General features: G+C 41.9%; 1 protein-coding gene across 2 annotated transcripts in view; it reads right to left on the bottom strand.

Moving 5' to 3' along the window:
* ZMAT4 (zinc finger matrin-type 4) overlaps positions 1-21,334 on the bottom strand; it is a 317,911-nt gene that overhangs the window by 275,002 nt on the left and 21,575 nt on the right. The window contains exon 2 of one of the 2 annotated variants that reach the window (XM_045588859.1): positions 1,059-1,219. The exons of the other annotated variant lie outside the window; for it this stretch is intronic. Within the exon in view, the coding sequence (XP_045444815.1) occupies positions 1,059-1,150 (92 nt within the window). The 5' untranslated portion in view covers positions 1,151-1,219. The remainder of the gene's footprint in view (positions 1-1,058; positions 1,220-21,334) is intronic. 2 annotated transcript variants of the gene reach the window in all.

Below are 21,334 nucleotides of genomic sequence, written 5' to 3'. Positions count from 1 at the left end.
GTGAGAAATACTGGTGACAATAAAACTAATCTTTCAGGTCTACCCACCATTTACATGGATAGCTCTAACATTCCAGTATTTGGTGCTATCATGATGCTCACCACCACCTTTTAAAGAGGATTCCACCTAGTTATCCCTCCCACAATACCCCCATGTTCTAAATAGTGCATGAGCCCCAGTAAGTCTTAGTACACACAGGTTGTGTGGGACAGGATGGGAGGTACAATGAAGTCTAAATCATTCTGTTACTATCTCATTTGTATTTGTCTCAATTCTCTAAATAGATGATGGGCCTTTGGAAAGGATATGCCAAGTGACAAAGGAATTTAGAAATATTAAGTATAATTCTGAGAAGAAAGAATTAACTGCTATTGTAGATGTCCTGGGATGGTTCATGGAAGAACTGAGGAGCAGATATAAGGTGGGCAGAATTGGGAACAGAAGACAAAGGGAAGAGGATGTTCCAGGTGAGGGAGGATATTACAGGCCACAGCATGGGAAGAAATGCTTGTACTGTATATTATGTGTATCGCTGCAGTAGGAGTGCGAGGCTAAAGCATGGAAACTAGCGAAGATAATGTAAGAGAAGTAGGTTGAGATCATAACATAAGGGAAATTGAATGTCAGATTGCTAGGCACAGGGGAAACAAAGTTGATTAAGACTACTGCAGCCCAGCAGGGTACATACAAGGGAAAGGAGTAGCACACACAAGGAGACATCAACCCTGAAGACTTCATGTATGAGCATCTTGGTACAAAGGACATCGTATTTCCCCAGGCAGACATTGGGAGGATGGGCAGAGAAGCACTTTCCAAAGACAAGGAATAGCATAAGCAGAGGCCTAAAAGCTTGGAACAGTATTTTGTATTCAGAAGCCCATAAGCACTGAATATATGGCTGAGAGGGAATGTAAGGGAGGTGTGGGAGCTGCTGCTCTAGATGTGGGCAGGTACCAAGTCTGGAACACTTCAAAGAGCACAAGGAATTCACAAAAAACCTTGGGAGTTACAATTGAACAGGGAGAACAAATGGGAATGATGAATAAGCAGGTTCCCACCTTCCTTCAACCAGATGAGCTCCGCTCTGAAGAAAGAGTTTTCCACTGCAATCATCATAAGTTTGAAGATTCCTGATATTGGTGTTAGTCATTAAAAATTTCAGCAGCAAAGGACAGCAGTGATCAGGAAGCCGCCAGGGCAATACCAGAAGCCAGGTCGCCTGGTGGAAGGGAGGCAAGTGAAGAGATTACCACTCAGTTCAAATGGGAGTTGATCAAGACTGGACTAGGACTATTTTTAAAAAGAAGAAAACAAAAATAAAATGATGTATCTAAGAGAGAATGTCAAGAAATGATTCACTGGGACTTAAAGGATAATCACACATGAGGAACCACTAGGAGATTCCACTGCACATCAACTAAAATGATTACAATTGAAAAGGCTGACAATACCAAATTTGGGGAGGAGACAGTCTTCCAAACTTTCATCCATTGCTACTAGGAGTGAAAATGGTACATTAACTTTGGAAACTGTTTAACAATTACTGTTAACATGAAATAGATGCCTACTCTATGACTCAACTATTTCACTCTTAGATATTTACCCAAGAGAAATGAAAACCTATACCGCCCCCCTAAGACCTATGAAACAATGTGCTTCATAACTGCTCATGAAAGTAAAAAATACAAGAAATATTTCTTATGTTCTTCAACAGAAAAATGAACAAGCACCTGTTGGTATATTCATACAATGGAATAAAACTCAACAATAAAAAGAATTGCATTACCAAAATAAGAACAAGCACAAAAAAACATATGTGTAGCAAAAGAAGCTAGACATAAAGGAATACAAAATACATGATTCCATTTATATGAAGTTCATTGACCAGGGAAGACTACTCTGTATGAGGGACATCCACAATGGTTGCCTCTGTGAAAAGGGAGTTACTGACTACAAAAGGGCAGGAGCAAATATTCAGTGGTGGTAATTATGCTGTATTTTTTATTTGGGTGAGAATTACACAGTGTAAACACTTTTCAAATTCATTGAACTCTACGCTTAAGATTTATGCATTTTACTGTGTGCTTCAAAATATATTTCAATGATATTTTTCACATGAGGAACCTAGAGAAAGGGGAAGAAAACATGACTTAAGAGTTCAACTGAACCTAACTGGTTTGGCACAGCGGATAGAGCGTTGGTCTGAGGACTGAAGGGTTCCAGGTTCGATTCCAGTCAAGGGCATGTACCTTGGTTGTGGGCACATCCCCAGGCAGCTGATCAATGTTTCTCTCTCATCAATGTTTCTAACTCTCTACTCCTCTCCATTCCTCTTGGTAAAATCAATTTTATATACATATATATATATATATATATATATATATATATATATATATTTTTTTTTTTTAAGAGTTCAACTAGACAGAATAGGAAGAATAAATTTGCCATTAATGAAATAAGGAAAACAATGAAGGGTGAGATGGTTCTCATTTTCATCTCTTTTGAAGTTAGTCTTTAAACTTTGAAATATTTGGGGTTTTTTTTCTTTTTCCTTCTCCTAGATTTAAGCTTCCTTGTTCCTCCTCAGAACAAGGACTTGAGCAGAATAAACCCTCAGTCACTGGATGTTGCCTTGCCATTGAGATCAACTAGTGATTTTTTTCTCTTCCCTCTGGATCCTAAGACTGGCAGTTTTAATAAATAAGTGTATGAATGCTTTATTGAATGACGACAGGTCAAAGTATTATTCTTGAGAATATGGCTTCATTTATGTGGTGTTAGATCCAATGTCTTGACCCAGATGAATGATTAATCACTAGAATTTAGGCTCCACGAAAGGCCAGCAATAGAGATGATAAAGGACTTCCCAGACCCCTTCGCTCACATTAACTGCTCCATATATGAAGAATTCACCTCAGTTTTCAAGGTACCAGCAAACTCCACTCATTAGAAAGTCCTTCTCCCTACAGCTTCTCTTCTGTTCTCATTCACCATGCTCATCTGCCTGACCTTTGTCTTCTTTGTCAACTTGATCAAACACATAATTGTGCTTGTGTTTTGGCCAGTTACCTGTAAGATAGCTGTGTTTATGATCAATGTTGAAGCATGTCATGTCCTGTCATCCTCATATCATTAAGATACATTTGGCTTGGACCTAACTTAATTGATAGAGAAATGAGGGTTGGGGGAGGACTTGAGTCATTCAAAAAAGCCCTCGTAATTGCCCTTGACCTCAAATTAAACTCCATGTAAATACTGTTTTCTCTCCAGCTGGGCCAGGGCTGCTGGCCTGCCTTGCCATTCCTGACCTCAGCAACTTCAAAAAGATTGTGTTTCAGGGAAATTGGATTTATGCAAAATACCCAGTGAAGTCACATGACAACCTGCAAGGCCTCCTGCCTTAGAAGCTGCAGGGAAAGCCATCCCAAGTAGCTCTCACTGACAGGGAGGGTCACCCTCTACCCTCATCAGAGAATGAAGAGACTTAACCAGTGACACCAATCCACAGAAAGGAAACTGCAACTTGTTCCTTTTTCTTTCCACACCTCAAGCAGTACCTGCATGGAAACCCAAATCTTCAATCTTCTACAATCCATGAGAGTGGTAGTGGGATGGTCTAGCAACATATATTCACATATATCTTAGGGATTCTGAGTTTATTGTCAGACAAAGAAAAGTACAGACTTGGCAACTGCCTTCAGTGGGCTTTTAACTTAAGCAAAACAACTCTGATTAAGAGTGGAAACTCAAGATAAGCTGGAGTAACTGTGCTACTTGTCTGTACATATCTTATCAGATGTCAAAGCAAGTTGTGTGTTCACATGAGAGATGCACCAACTGCAGTGGCATTGCGGGGGGGCAGGGGAAGACAGAGGTTACCCTGAAATATAATGAAGCTTCTAGATAACTGTGAGCAGCCAGGTGAAGTCACGAGAGTTAAGCAGAGTAAGAGGCAAGGAGAGATCATGCATTTCACATTTTAATGTAGTGATTTCATGGGAGCTCATTCTTCCATATCTCACAGATCTATTTTTTAGCCTTACTACTCAACAACTTTAAAATACAGAAAAAGATGTTGAGATTAGTCTGAGGGAAGAAACTTCTAATTCTTTTTACTGAGGAGTGACAAAATTCTCTGTGATATAGCAAAAAGAATAAAGGCTTTATGATCAAGGACTAATCCCCACAGCTAATTCTACTAGCTGTGCCTGGGGCAAGTCGCAGATCATTTCAGCCTCAGTTTCCACAAATTAAAATATGGATAATAATACTTGCTTATATACAGTGTTTGGTAATGACTTCTGCCACAAAAGGATTTTTCCTATATATCTTCAAATCCAAAATAATCATCATCATCATCATCATCATCATCACTGGCATGGTTTTAATACCATCCTGAGGTGAAGCAGGGGATCCTTCAAATGACAGGCAACTGAACTGAACCCAGATATGAGCCATATTCACCAGGGTCATTGTCACACTTTGCCCTCTATCCTAAATTTATATATATAATTAATTCATTGACTAGAACAGATATATTTTTATTTATTACAATATCCAATACCACCTTAGGTCCTTTCAAAAGGTGTGATATTCCTTTCCATTGTGGCATCTCTTAATGCTTGCTGCCAGGACCACACATGAAGCTCTGTGAAGAGCCATGGTTGATAGTAGCACAGCCCTAGAGATGTGAGTGGGTCACACCAAACATTAGGACAATGACTCCCAAATTTTTCTATCCTATGAAGAATTCTGGCAGAGAACACAGTCCATATACTACAGTGCTTCTCAAATTACTGGGAGGAGTTCTAGCTTTATCCCAAACTGTCACAGATTTTCATGAGCAACTACTTACTTGCTTAAAATTGAAGATGCAGCCAGCGAGGTTCTAACCCTGTCCTCATCAAGCCTACATTTTAGAGGAGAGTGGTGACTACAATATAACAGGACAAAAAAAATCTAATAGGGCAGTGTGTGATGCTGTGTGAGCTCTAAATCATTAAACCCATACTTGGAAGGCCAGGGAGGACTTCTTAAAGGAAGAAGTAGAAAAAGGACCCAAAGAGAATCCAGTCTCAGGTACCCTCACTGTCTCAAAGAAGCCCTTCCTGATTACTCCTCCCAGTCTAAATTAGGTCCATCTCACACTCTCTTACAGTCTATGTTCCTTCCCCTACTTATCACCATTCATATTTACATGTTCATATTTAACATTGGCCTCAGATTGAATACATTACTAAAACCTTACATACCTGAACCCTACGAGGGGAGGGACCATGTCATTTTTGTGTACCAACACATGCAGGACTGGGCACATGCTAAGTCTCTACATGTATGTGTTGGATGAATGAGGACTCAGAAGACTGTTCCAGGCAGAAGGAAGCAGCAGCACCAAGGATGGAGGGTTGAAAACAGTTGAGGCATTCAAGAGATAGATAGCCATCCCGGTGATCCAGTGATCATTGGGGGACAAGAATAGCAGCAAGAGATGAGCCTGAGGAAAAGGCAGTGAACAAACCAGACAGTGTCACGTAAGCCTTATGAAAAAGTTTGGTGTCTATCACAAAGACAATATGTACTTTTGGAGAACTTTACATAGGTAAGCAAGATGATTATATTTGTATTACTCTTATTAGAGTGAAGAAAATGCTTAGAAAGAACCAAGATTAGAAGTGGGAAAAGTGGTTAAAAGTATGTATGTAAAGCCATGGGAAAGATTATGGTGGGCCTCTCTAGAAACAGAAAAGAATTTGGAGAAAAATAGAGGTACCAAAAAAAAATCAGTAATAAGTAGAGGCTGCTGTGTTAAGGATCCTTTGAAAGATGTAGTTGAAGGAAAAGGAAGAGTCAAGAAGTATGTCCCGGCATTTGGCTTGAATGTTAGTGCCATTCACATTGACAGGGAACAACCCAAAAGAGGTAGAAGGTGAGGCTGAGAGGAGGGAATGTAGAAGATGGGTTCAATTTATAACTGCGTAAGTTTAAATTTCTATAGCACTTTCAAGTGGAAATACCCAGTTGATAAATATACCATAGTAAAGCAACTCAGAGCAAGAAATAAAATAGAGATACAGATTTGAAGAAAATCCATACAGTGATGGTCGTTGAAACAGAGGACTGGAACAAATTTCCCCCAAAATTAATTCAAACAGTATACTTTAATGAGATACCAAGTATGGAAGGCCTTGGGAAAATCATTAATTTATGTCAGAACTCCAAGTAAAGCTATCTATCATGAATACTCGTGATCTAGAATTGATGTAAAGCAGGGGTGGGGAATGTCTGGCCCATGGGCCATGAGGGTACTGCCAAGGCACTAGGATAAGTTTTATTTAAATGTTTGACCAAATATTACAGGCTAACTTTTAAGTTGATAATTTTGTATGGCTCACTAATGATGTTATAAATATCCAAATGGCCCTTGGCAGAATAAAAAGTTCCTCGCCCTTGATGTAAAGATTATACACACACACAGAGGGACACTTACATTTTTATCACAGCATTTACCTATATGAAATAATTGCCACACATTATTACTTGCTCAGCAATCATAAAGTACCAGAAAATGGGTATGTATTTTAGTCAGATTTCATTCATTATTGTATCTCTGGTACCTTTTACAATGAGCAGCGCATAAAAGATGCCCAAGCAATGTCTGTGGACAGCATTGAATTGAATGCCCTGATTAAATGACCTTCTAAATTCCTTTCTCAGTACAGTAAATGAATGCATCTGACTTCTGCCTAGATGAAATAAAGCAGAGTTTTGTGTTTCAGGCCCAGAAAATCACACTTCATCCTAGAAAAGCATTTGCCCATTTGCCAGTATCCTTAAAGTCATCAGAAAATGGCCTATGTTGAGATTCATTTTTCCATTGAGAGTTTCCCCTTCTCACAACTGCACTAGATATATATGTGCAGATTGCGCACATTACTAGAACCTTACATACCTGAGAGTGTTTGTATTTCAGGCCCTCACTGTGGGTAGGAAAGGGTGATTCTAATGGCTGAGAGAATGGCTGGGGCATCTTAGTGGCAAGGGCAAGAGAAGTCAAGTGTCACATTCCCTTGTAGTCTGGGTACCTACTGCTACACACAGCAGCCATGAGCTGGTGATGATATCCTGATCCCTGGTCTGCATTATGTGTCTCTGTGACTACAGTGGGGTCATGACTTGTCAAAGTGACTGGACTTTTTACACACTGTGATTGTACAGGTTGAATTTGAACAAGCATGGAGAGAGCCCCTAGCATGCTAGAAGATGGGTGTAAAAAGTCTGCCAAATTTGATTTCTCAAAAACTATATGTCACAACATATCAAAAACTAAAAATGCACTGAAGCTGGTTTAGATTATATGAAATTCCAATATTTATGAAATACCAAGTTCCTAAAAATATAAAGTTCTGAACACTTTTATTAAACCGCTTATTGAAATTCTCTTTCTGTTCGGGAAGTTGGTTCTTTAAATAAAAGACTGACATTGTGCACAGCACAGAATTTTATTGAATGAATCCCAAACAGGACCAGACAAAGATGTAAAAGTAAATCTTATTGGCAAATTCAGATACAATATCTCCTAAAAACTGTCTTTTTGTGTGTGGATATCTTTTGGCAAAGGCAAGGGCTGAAAGAACCAACCTTTTGCTGAATTCACAAGTTCTGGATGACTCCTAGCAAGACTGACAAATGACACTTTCTCCCACTTCTGAGCTTCACATTTTGCACGACAAAGCCCAAGACAAAAAGGAAGTTGTAAGTGCAGAATTAAATGTGGCTATACAGGCCAAGACTGATATTGCTCAGAAAACGTCGTCTTCGAACACAATCTTCCACACAATCCTGTCTGCAGAGCCATGAGTGTGTGAGGCCTATGTCCGAAGCACAGAACTGCACTGCCCAAGGCTGAGTAGCCTTCTAGGCAGGATGTGAATTCAGTGCCCAAGGGAATGCTGTCAGTGACCCAGGCCTGCTCCCTCCCAGGTCCACAGAGGATGAGCAATGAACACTGACCCAGCATCTTTTCCATGATGATCCCCCCAGCTGGGTGATTTAAATGCATGGTTCATCACTCCCCAACAATTGTCCTAGGGAAGATTACATCATTCTCATTTTACTGGGACTCAAATAGAAACTGGAACTCAGAAAATTAGTCACATACTGTCCCACAGCCTCAGTTTATAAAGCTGAGACTTGAGCCCAGACTTTCTGATTCCATCTTATGATGTTTTCTCTGCCCCAGACAGAATGTAGAAGTCTGAGCCCAAAAAGATGTCCTTCCTTCTCCTACCATTTGCTGAACATCAGTCTGATTTTCCCAACCCTTTTTTGGATTTTACAATGCCAAACCAACTCACTTTCCAGTTTTTCAAAAGGATATAAAGCCATGAAGCAAGGGAATCCTGTCTAATAAGAATACTATGCAAATTGACCATCACTCCAACTCACAAGATGGCTACCCCCATGTGGTCAAAGATGGCAGCCCCCATGTGGACACAAGATGGCCACCACAAGATGGCCTACAAGGGAGGGCAATTGGGGGTGATCAAGCCTGCAGGAGAGGACAGTTAGGGGTGACCAGGCCAGCAGAGGAGGGAAGTTGGGGGTGACCAGGACTGCAGGGAAGGGCAGTTGGGGGAGACCAGGCCTGCAGGGGAGAGCAGTTAGGGGCAATCAGGCTGGCAGGGGAGCAGTTAGGTATCAATCAGGCTAACAGGAGAGTGGTTAGGGGGTGATCAGGCTGGCAGGCAGAAGTGGTTAGGAGCAATCAGAAAGGCAGGAAAGCGAGCAGTTGGGAGCCAGCAGTCCTGGATTGTGAGAGGGAAATCCCAGATTGGAGAGGGTGCAGGCTGGGCTGAGGAACACAACCCCCCCAGGCACTAATTTCATGCACTGGGCCTCTAGTCTATATATATATATATATCTTATTGGCAAATATATATATATATATATATATATATATATATATATATATATATATATACACACACACACACACACACACACACACACACACACACACGTATTTTTCGGACCATAAGACGCACTTTTTTTCCCCCAGAAGTGGGGGGGGGCGGGGGGGGAAAGTCCCTGCGTCTTATGGTCCAAATATAGCCTACACATATACTTTTAAAAAAAAGTTTTTTTACTTGCCCAGCTCTGTGTGGTCTCTGTGTGCTTGCCCGGCTCTAAAATGGTTCTAAATGCTGCTGTTTACTTTACAGGGTTGATTACATGTGTTTATGACTGTGATGTTGGGTTTTAATGCACATAAAATATTTTAGGACACTATTTGTTTCAGAATCTTTTTTTCTTCATTTCCCTTCTCTAAAAACTGGTGCGTCTTATGGTCTGGAGTGTCTTATGGTCCGAAAAATATGATATATATATATATATATATATAGTTAAGTGACTGACCGTATATCCATCCAACCTACTGACCAATAAACCAGCTGGTACATATGATGCACACTGGCAATTTAAAAATAAATGTTGAATCACACATGCACAATATAAATCTCTTGGAAGAATATTTTGAAATCTCCCATGAAATTATTTGTAATGAATCTATTATTGAAGCTTTAGAAATAGTATATCTATAGATAATATTAAAAATATATCTAAACGTGCAATTATTTGTCTTAAATTAATGAGCATGTTCATAAATTAAATGAAGAAATTTTGGATATATGCAATGGTGGAGATTTTCACACCTATTTGAGTGATGATTCCATCGATTCAACGAATGCTGCTAAAAACAAAAATTTCCCCATTGAATTTCTTAGTAGTATTACTACTTTGGGAATGCCATGTCAAATTAAAAAGTAAGTACAAGCATCATGCTACTGAGAAATCTTAATAGTAAATGGTCTTTGAAATGGTATTAGATAGATTTATTATCAAAAGATTCAACCTAATATAATCAAAGCTGAATTCACAAGCTCTGGATGACTTAACAAGATCTGCGGAAGGTTGTTCTGATTCTAAAAATCAATTTGTCCTTCTCTGACACTGGCCTCCCATTTACATTAATTCAAAGACAGTTTCCCGTGATGCCAGCATTTGATATGACTATTAACAAATCACAAGGACAAACTTTAGGCAGAGTAGGAATATTCCTACCTGAACCCGTTTTTGCACATCGTCAGTTATAGTTTGCTTTCTCTCGAGTTCGAAGAGTGTGTGACATTAAAGTTAAAGTTGTAAATACTCTATCACAAGAGAAATTCATCAAGCACTCTGAAAGTGTTTTCACTCTTAATGTAGTATAGACAGAGATATTAGAATAAGTTCAATCAATTTATCAGTCATTGTTTTTTATCAATGTTGTTTTAATATCATGTCTTTGTTGTTATTATATCATGTTGTTATTGTTTATTTACTAATCAATTTATATATTATTTTCATATACATTTTACTGATTTTCTAATAGCGATATTAAAATATTTCTCCTAATTTCCTTTCAATGTGCACAAATTCCGTTCACTGGGCCACTAGTGGATATAATAAAGCCTCAGCTCTCAGAGCCACTTTAGTTATGCCAAGCTCCAAGCCAGCTTGGTGTTCCTGAAAGCAGGGATCAGCAATTCCATCCCATGTCATCCCCAGAGCATGGCATTCTCAGCATATAACCCTGCCAACACCGGCCTTCCAGGGACCCTAGAAAGAAAGTGATCCCCTACAGCTCTCTGCAATTCAAATCCAGAGCTTGGTGTATGCAGACATGCTGTTTGTGGCCATGCTTCCTTGTTTTGTCCTATGTCTCTTCTTCCTGCTTTTAAGGGTTGGTGGGCACCACAGGATACAGGGCTGTTAGCATTGGGGTTCTGCACACAAGGCTGGTGTCCCAGGGCTGGGAAGCCTCAAGTGCCCCATTGCGAGCAGATCCATTTCCACTAATAGCTGGTGGATGTGCATTCTGAGCCCACTGGCACCCCAGGCACATTTCCAACCAACGATGTTGCACACACAGGAATTCATCCGAATCCAGCAGAAATCACTTAGCTTAATAACGCTGCCCTGATTTAATTTTAACTTTTCATAAAGCATGAGAGATGAGTGGGGTGTGCTTAGTGTTTTATGGATTACTGATGAGTCTGGGCTCACATCTGGCAGTTTTATCTTTTTTTTTTTTTTTTTTTTTTTTTTTTTTACAACTTCCAAAAAGAAGGGGGTTGGGAAAGGAAATGGATGGGTAATTAAGAGGAGGGCAACACCTGCAAAATGAGCAACCAAAATGCTCTACTGTGGCAAGTGGGAGTGTTTTGATTCTCTCTGATGTGTAAGTAGCTGGCAAGAGCCTGGGGAGTCCAGAGATAATGGCCTTGGTTAATGGATTCAGTGCTGTGGGTGCAGGGATCCAACAGGAAAGGCACTGCACACACACACACACACACACACACACACACACACACACTCACAGACCTGCTCACACATGCACACGTTCACACACACACAGGGCACACATACAGTGAAACAATATTATACTTACATTCCCTTGTCTGCATTCAGGCAGCCCCTCAGGGCACAGTAAGCCCAATGACTACCCACAGGGTGACTAGGCTTGCAAGCACTAGATGAAAGCAGATGTTCTAGCAGTCATCCTTAACTCTTCCCTTTCTCCTACTCAACTTCCCCAGCTCTTCGTCACCCCTACAGCTGTGCTGCCAGAGGCACCAGCGCCTCACCAGCAGTTTGACAACAGTCTCCTCCTCTTGTCCTCTCTGGCCCCCTACTCCATTTTCAAAGGAGCAAAGAAGCGATTCTGATAAACATAAGTCCTTTGCTCAGGCCTCTCCAATGGCTTCTCATTTCAGAGTTAACACCAAAGTCCTTGCAGTGGCTGCAAAGCCTCTGTGCTCGGCAGGATCTGCACCCTCCCTGAACTTTGCCTCTGTCCAAATCTCCTGCTCTTCTACCCTTGCTCCTTATTCACAGCCACAACTGGCTTCTTCACTGTTTCTTAAACACATGGGCATGCCTCACCCCAGGGCCTTTGCACTTGTTGTTTCCTATGGAAGACTCTTCCCAGAGATCCACATGGCTCATTCTCTCACTTCCTTTGAGTTTCTGTTCAAATGTCACCTAACCATCATATGTAGGATTCCAATCCCCTCCTGCTACCTTTCCCCTAGCATTGCCAATCCTTCTTACCTTGTTTAATTTTTCCACCCCGCACATATCATTGTATAAAATACTATAGAATTTTCCCATTCATTTTTCTTGTTTATCACCACCAAACCAACAGCAAACTCCACAACAGCCATGATTACTGTCCTTGGCTATACCCCAGAGGCTAGCATGATGGCTGGCACAAATAAATCATTACCATAGTTGTGTATGTTATTATATTTTAATATATTTGCTGAATAAAAATGAACAAATGATTTGTTCTGATTTGCAAGTATATGCATATAAAATAATCCCGTTAAGTTTACATTTATAAATCTCCTGTATTCCAAATAACAAAATCAGACAAAAATGAAGAGGGCTATGAGATATCAGGAAACCTGGGCACAAAACGGCTGTGGCTCACAGCAGCTTGAAAACCTCCACAGGAGGAGCGAGTCTCCGCCTCTGCACCTGCAGCTGCTGGTAGCCGGGAACTCTGCCTGCAGGAGCAATGAGCTCTCTGCTCCAGAACCACGAGTGCACATCTCCGGAGCCTGCACAGTCTGAGGGTTTACCTAAGGTTTTCTCAGAACACAACACCTTTCTGCCCAGCAACCAGTCAGGAAAGCTCAGTAATCACAGACTGCACTTTGGCATCATGAGGACTCATCAGGCCCAGGACAAGAAAGCAGAGGAAAGGAAATGTTTGAGTTAGAGTTATTAAGGCAGAAGAGAGTGCAAGATCATCTGCCCTGTATCCTGCCCACCCCATCTTCAGACTAAGATCATCACAAACCCCTAAAGCTAGATGGCGAGCTCTAAAGCTTAATGCTTATCTTTGTAAGCTCTTGAGAAATGTCTGTCTCTCCCTCCCCGTTGCTACCAACGCAGGTGCACCAGTCATCCTCCCTGACTGTTGACTCTGCTTCGCCCACTCCATCCTGTAGACCAGACTCGGGGCTTTACATACCATCACTCTTGTGGAATTGCCCTAACAGAGTATACCTATTACACCAAACTGCAGCTCCCGCCTGACCTAAAATCCTGCAGGGCAGGCTTTGCCTCTACCTGTCTACCCCCATGGGCCATGTGGCTCTGCCGGAACTCTCTAGTTTGGATACCATTCTTCATCCCATCCCACTTCACATGCTCCTTTTCATACTTGTCCCCATCTCTGCTCACTGACGTTTGGGCTAGTGCCTTTCACTGAAGGCCCTCCTGTTAGCCATTCAAATACTAGTCAAGCTTCTAGAAGACCTGGTTCAACCTTCCTCTTCACCAAGAAATTCTACTTCTCTTCTGAAACTTTAAATAACATCTGGTCTGCATAACATCACTGCCCTATACCATATACAGGGTGTCCCCCGCAAAAAATGTATGTATGTACACACGTTGAATAATTATAAAGACAGTGTTTATTAAAATACATTTCATTTTCAGAACTGAGCTATCAGCTGTTAAAGTGTGTATATGTTTTGGGGGGACACGTTGCATTATGTCATTGGTAGGACACACATAAGCAACCTCATGAGTATTTGCTGATTTATTTTCATTCCTCTGCTTTCTTGTCCTGGCCCCAGTGAGTCCCCATGATGCCAAGTGCAGTCCACATGTGATGATTGAGCTTTCTTGACCCTGGCCCCAGGGAAGTGTTGTGTCCTGAGAAAACCATTGGGTAATTGCCTTTGTAGGATATCTAGAGGATTATTTTTCCTGTGGGGAAGGAACACAATATTGGGCTTTGGTGTAAGGCAGACTTAGACTAAAATCTCCAGCCTGCCACTTACTATGCCTGTATTTGGCTAAATGACTTAACTGCGTTTAGTCCTGATTTCATTCTCTGGAAAAGAAGAATAAAAGTATATACCTCCCTGGGCTGCTATAAGGACAAGATGAGGACTCTGCCCCCATCACCTCAGCGTCCAGGATAGTCAGCCCAAGGGCAGGGGAGATTTCTCCTCAATAACAGAAAATGTGACTGAAAAACGTGAAAATAGCCCTTGTGTAATCCTCTGTGTGGCAAATTATAAATAGCCAGAGCTGCTGCCAGCAGCCTTATTCTTTACCAAATGGAAGAATAATGCACCACCTCTCCCTGAAAAAGTCCTCCAGCATCTGGTGGCCATTGGCAGGACACCTCTGCACCTCTCCTGGCTGAGACGGCGCAGGCCCATTAGCTCCTTCTTACTGATCTCATTCTCTAATCTTCTCATCACCATCCTTGAGGGCCTTTCCAATTCCACACAAGATAAAAATTAAGAAAGCAGGTTCATTCTAGAAGGGAAGAGGATCCTTCCTTAGAAATGAATTCTTTTTTTTTAATAGTATATTTTATTGATTCTTTACAGAGAGGAAGGGAGAGAGATAGAGAGCTAGAAACGTCGATGAGAGAGAAACATCGACCAGCTGCCTCCTGCACACCCCCTACTGGGGATGTACCCGCAACCAATGTACATGCCCTTGACTGGAATCGAACCTGGGACCTTTCAGTCCGCAGACCTACGCTCTACCGCTGAGCCAAACCGGTTTCGGCAGAAATGAATTCTTTATTTCATCTGTGTCTTTCATGCGCTACTAAAAGAACTTGGTTTCATTTTTTCTTTATGTGTCACATGTCCTCCTCCCAGGCTGAGGATGGATTCTTAGAGCTACACATTTCTGGCATGTATTTGTCGCTCAAATGCCAGGCACATGATAGATGCTGAAAAAATAATTGTTGAGTAACTGAATGAACATGCCAATTGATTAACTCAAGTCAATTTTATAACTGAGAATCTTAAAAATTAGTGGCAGAAGTGAGTCTAAATTTTAGTCTTAAAAATAAAGCAGAGACTTGCTTTCTTGTTTAAGAAAGAAGATACAGGAGCAAACAACTGTCTTAAACCACTCTCTTCAAGAAGGGGTTTCTGTGGGCTGGGCCATCTGCCAGTTTTGTATGGTTATTCAGATGTACATGTCTACCCTTCCCTCTCTTTACCAGCTCCCCTAGTTTTAAAGCAAGCCATCAGAACTCTCTATGACCTTCCAAGAGGTTGGTTGATGAGTGAGAAGTTTCACTTGAAAGGTTCTCTATCATAAGGGAAATCAAAAAGTTTTGAAGGAAGTATATTATTATTACTCCACTGTCCCGTGAAGATGGAGCTTATGTCCTAATGCCCCACAGAGACCCCAGGCAAGAATTTTACACCATTTGCTTAAGGGTGATATGGGCAGGTAAAAAGGATAAAAAAGAAACACATCCCTCTTCTTTGAGAGTACAAACACAATTAGAATTAACTGGAAGCATTAGATAAAACACCATATTTCTCCAAATTTGTAAGCTGAAATAGAAAAAGCATTAATTTGCAACAGACAGGGAATTTTCAAAACCTCCATGGATCTATAGAGAAGGACCAGGAAGAACAGAAGCAAAGGGGCTGATGGGGCGGGGGAGCCAAGAACAGGGGGTTCCCGACCAGGAAATGGGCCGATAAGTGACTACATCACCAACAGTGAACTTGGTCTTCACAAGGATGACAAGACCCGCCAGCAGCCTGCCAGCAGCCTGGGAGAACAGTGAGGCGTGGACTAACCCATCCTCTATACTCACTTTCCGTCAGCCCTTCTCCTCTGCAGTGGAAACCTGCCCTTCCCTGGGTGGCCCAGTTCCCTTGCGCTCTTCCAGCCTCCCTTAATGAAGCATTTGGCTCAGGAAAAGATTTGTTCCACTGCTTCCCGAGAAGTCCAAAATGATAAAGAGGACTCCTGAGTCGCCACTCCTAAATAATATGTGTTTTTCAGCTCAGATTAAAACCTAATGTGAACGAAAGTCATCTCAATTTTGGGCTTTCGGGGAAAATATGTGACATGATTTATAAAGCAGAATGGGATATGTTAAATCAGGGCCAACTTGGGCAATTTTGGAAATCTGGTCACTGCAGTAGTCAGCCCAAGTGCAGGGGAGATTTCTACTTGCAAGCAGAGGGTGACTTTAGGGACCTATGGAGTCACACTAACTGAGCTGCAGCTTTCACAGCTCCACTCCCCACCCCGCCTCCATGCTCAGGCGCATCCATGCTCACCCGCATGTATGCTCACACATGTGCACACACATTCAGCAGGGAGGCCATTGCTTAGGGCAGGAAAGGCACCCCACATTGGGGATCCTGAATGGGGTGCCCCTCAAAGCACCCAAAAGCTCTCCAACTTGGAGAGAGGAGCAGAGAAGCATCCTTCCTTCAGACACAAGTCCTGTCACAGGATGTGACTGTTGCTAGGTAACAGTGGTTCTCCCCACCACCACCACCACCACTCTTCCAGAATACAGCCCCCCAAGCCTTCTTGCCCTGAAGGAGGAAGGCTGAATAACCTATTAAATGCCTCCAGTGTGTGTCCCTATGCCCCTTTTTGGAAAGGCAGGCTTCTGGCCTCCATTTTATCGGGCTGGTGGGGGTGCAAAGAGTGACAGAATGGTGCAAAGGCGACAGTGGCAGCTGGTGCTCCCTCCAGCAGCCCTCACCTGTGCCCCCGGGATAATGCCAGAGTGAACTATATGTAACATTCCTGCTGCCTCAAATCACAGACTATTGTCAAAGAACTAGATTTGAATTTGAGCAGAGGGGAAACCGCTAGTTGGCTGTGGGGGGCCAGTCAAGGGGATTTTGCTTGTGTTTATTTTTGTCAGCTGTTTTAGACGTTAAAGGGGGTTTTGCTATTCCAGAACACAGAGAGCCAGAGCGATCAGAAGAGGCCAGCCAGCTGAACTCTCTGTGGACCAGGACAGCAGAAATCGTGGCCTCCAGGATTTTAAATAATCAGGGGCTGTCAGTACCAATAAACCTCAATCTCTGAAGTCCTGAGAGGTTAAAAAAAAATCCTCCATGCAAGGTGACAAGGAGATTTAGATGAAGAATCCTTCAGGGGGGGAAAAGGGCTGGCTGCAGCTTGAGGGATGTGTTGCCTTTGGCCCATCAGAGAAACCCCATGTCACCTGACTGGCAACTCAAGTCCCAAATTTGCCTCCCCTGGATGCATCAGCACATGTGCTCAGAAAAGATAATGTTAATGTCGCTCTGTATTTGTCTTTCTGTCTACAAAAATGCCCACTTATCAGCATGTAATGGCTCTCTGAAATAAAGCTATTTTAGAACATTATCCAAAATGCAAATGAGTCACTGAAAGCTGTTGCTACGACCTTTCCCTGTCGCTGGGTAGATGTTTCCAAATCAACAGAGGCCTTCCGGGTGGCCTAACTCCAGCAGGGTACCCTGAGATAGCAGAGGTGTTGAGTGATTGACCCCTAACCTTTGTTTAGGAAGTGGCAGACCCCCAAATGGTCCACAGATCTTTGAAGAGCCAACTCCCTCATTTTACAGGGCAGTCCCTGCGCTCTTATTAGGCACATGGTTTCTCATTGAGAGGTTTTTTCCTGGGTCTCCCGGTTTCTAATGAGAAAGCCAGGTCACCTAGCATCTTGTGACAAAGAAAGCCCATGGAGAGAACCGCTGCCTGGGAGATCCAGGTATGCAGAACTGGTCAAACAAGGTCCCCCAACAAAGTAATCCGAGAAAGTCTGAAACTCATACAACTTCACCAGGAGTTAGGAAATGGGACCTTTTAGAGACCACCAGTCATCCCACTGTTTTACAAATGTTATTGTTTATGATTACGTTAATTCCACTTTGACAATCTGAGAATTTCATCCTCAGACAGTTGTGAAAAGGGGCAAGTTGTTTACTAGTATTAGAGTAAGCCAGGCTTATATGAAGGCATTTAACTCTCACCACAAACCTACTGTTCCTACCTTCAGGCAAGGAAAAAGGTGAAGACAGTTAATGACAATGTGGGAATTGAACTGTACTTTTTCATATCAAAGGTTCTTTCCTCATAGGAACACACACCCAACATGCCTTTTCTTCTTTTCCACTGCCACCCCAGACACTATCCTTTATGAAAGTCTCAGACTCGCTGGCAGCATTTTCATATTTCCCTTGATCCAAGAATCCCAGAACTAAGAGCCCTCTTGTACTGTTTCATGTCTCAAACTCCCTAAGGTTCCTCTCTCTTTCTCAGTGTCTTCATCCATTAAATGGGATGATCTTACCTAACTTTGAGGCACAATAGTGGTGTGGGTAAGGGCATGGATTGTGAAGTGCCTGGTTATGGGAGACCTTGGGCAGTTTATTCAAATCTGTGCCTTACTTTCCCTCACATATAGGACAAATTCTTAATAGTATCTATCTCATAGGGTGGTTGGAAAGATTATATGAGAATAGCGCATAGTTCTTAAATGTCTTCATTGTCATCATTGTCATTAAAGACTAGTTTTAAGAATCAAAAGTAACCTAGGTGCAAAAAGGTACCAATGCCTCTCCAATTGGCCTCCACTATTAATGCTCTAATCAAAGTCACCATTACTTAATGCCTGGACTATTGTATAAACCTTTTATCTCTTTGATTCCTGAATCCCATCTCTCCAATATCTCTTTCATGACACTAGGGACTCAGTCATTAATTTATATCATTCTTCTGATTGAAAGCCTTTACTATCTATCAGCTGCTTATTGGATAAAGTCCAAACTTCTTGTTATAGCCTACAGGGCTGTTCATCAATGAATCTGCCTCTTCAGGTTCCTCTTTCATCACACTACTTCCATCTGCCTGGAATGGCCTTTCCATTTCATGTGCAAGAACCACTCAGTGCACAATATTCTCCACACAACTCTACTGAGCTCTTCCTTTTCCCAACTCAACCTACACTGTTTACATATCTGCCTCTTCTAATAGACTGAGTGGTAAAGACTGGGACAGTGTGTCAGGCTTTCTCATCTTCCCCCCTGCTGAGCATGGTGGCTGACACTGAGTAGATGTTCCATAAGTATCTGCAGAGTGAAGAGTCATCTCTCTCAATGACTTAGGCCTAAGCTGGTTCAATGTCAACACGTTCTTATCACTGGAGAAAAAAAAACCATCAAGGATATGTCAACTAAATAGCCCTCTGCCTTAACCTGGGTATGCTTTTAGCCAAATCTCTGTATCAGCAAAGTGGGATTCTGACTAGAAATCTCTGGAGCTCAGGATCACATGTAAAGCCTAAGATATTCTTCCTTTCCTCCCCAGCCCTATTCTATCTCTCCAGAATCCAAAAGGAACATTTCATTTATAACAGTACTCAAACTCTGTTGGCATACCAATTAACACCAATTAATCATCTTCATTAGGTGTGATAATGACTGAGAAAGATGAGTTTCAACAAAATATTCTGTGCCTATATCAACTATGCTGGTGGCTCATGAGATTAACTCACCTAAAATCAAATCCTCATCAAACTACCCCTGCTCCACTGGAGATCTGTCACTAAACTTCTGGGTTGTGTCAAAGAAGCAAAAATACCCAGCTGGGGAAGCATCCAGATGTAGAGATCTGACCTAAATAATCATCACAAAATTAATTGATGTCCTCCCAAAGCAAGAATTCTTTGCAACCATGGCAGCCCCTGAAATACAAAACATCCATCAATTATAATTCCTGAGTCCCTCAGGAGACAGTAAAGATGAATCATAGAGTGCATCTATTCGGGAATAGTTTCCAGTCCAATGAGGACCAAGCTCCTTACTTGCTAGAGGCCTCTCTCACAGCCTTTCTGGTCTCTGATATTGGCATCTACGGTTTTCCTGTTGTTTGGGCCAAAATCCTTGCAATTGTTCTTGATTCCTTGCCTTCTCCCATATATCACAATCTATTCATGAAAAATAAAGTTTAAAATGCATACAAAGTGTGACCACTTTCTGATTGATTCCACCCTGACCCAGGCCACCTAGACTACCACAACAGCCTCTAAACAAGTCTTCTGCTTCCAACCTTCCCTGCCTTCAGTCTATTCTAAACACAACATCCAGAGTGAATTTTTTAAAAAGTAAATATTCTCATATCACTCTTCTGCTCAAAATCCTCATTGTCTCCCTCAGTCCTTAATATGGCCTGCAAGCTCCTATGTGATGTCCCCCATTATTTCTCTGACTTCATTCCCTATGCCTCTCTCTCCTTCTCACACTACATCAATACTGGCCTCCAGTTTCTTGAACACATCAAGCACACTCCCATCTCAGGACCTTTGCACAGTCTCTGCATAAATGTAGCCCTCTTCAGGAGACCAAACTATTTAAAATTGCAACCCAATTCTACTCCCCCTACCTTACCATTTCAAATCCCTACTTTGCTCTTTTTAAAAAAAAAATTTCCATAACCTTCTAACATTTTATAGAATTACTTATGTGCTATCTCTAGTATTCATTATCAGTTTTCCCCAGGTAGAATGTAAACTCAATGAGAGCAGAAGTCTTTGATTTATTCATTAATTTACCCAAGGTACAGAGAATGTGTCTGGCATATAATAGGTTCTCAATCACTATTGTACTATTAGATAGTAAGAGAAGTACATAGAGGTGACTATGAGTATCTTTTAGGAACAGAAGAAAGATCAGAGAAGGTTCCATACAGAAAATTACATTTGAACTGAACCATGAAAGATGGTTAGGACTTGAATCTCTAGAGTTGTGGGAAGGGCATGTATGTGGATTGTCTCTTGGGCCAACAGAGGGCCTGTAGAAAAGACTTGGGGTGGTTCAGTTAGACACAAGGCAGGCAATGGGCAGGGAGGTGGTAGAGAAGTGGATTGAAAGAGTCAATTGGAAGCACAGCCTCCAGGGCCAGGAAGAGGATTCTGTTGATAAAAGTGGCTAAAGATTCACTGATGAGTTGGAAGTATCCTTTTCCTTCAGCCACGTCTGCCTTACAGAAACACAAACTATGATTATTTTGCAAAGCATCATCAACCTTCACAAACTGATTACAAAGGTACTTCCTTGGTCATCTTTCTTTCCATCCCCACATCTGCCAGCTCATGCAACCTTCCCATCCCAGGCCTGGGCTCCTTTTCCTTCTTTTCCTTCCTAAACACTAAGGTAGAGCAACTTTTCCTTGCACTTGCACTTGTAGCCTTCTCTGTCCACCAGCCAGTGACTCATCAACCCCTCCTCTGCACATTCATTGCACCTTCCTCCACCCCACTGAACCCTTCCTTGTTCTCTGGGCACTTGATGTGTATCTATCTCCTCATCTACATTGCATATAACCTGTGGGCAGGACCAATGCCTTGACCCTCTTTTCTGTCCTTGACACAGTTATAAGCACATAAAAGGTGGCACATTTAAATGTCTGTATCCAGGTGTTCTTCCAGAACCAGCCT

This window comes from Pipistrellus kuhlii, unplaced genomic scaffold, assembly GCF_014108245.1.
Source record: "Pipistrellus kuhlii isolate mPipKuh1 unplaced genomic scaffold, mPipKuh1.p scaffold_m20_p_3, whole genome shotgun sequence".
NCBI classification, from domain to species: Eukaryota; Metazoa; Chordata; class Mammalia; order Chiroptera; family Vespertilionidae; genus Pipistrellus; species Pipistrellus kuhlii.
This window is presented reverse-complemented; position numbering and strand designations above follow the sequence as displayed.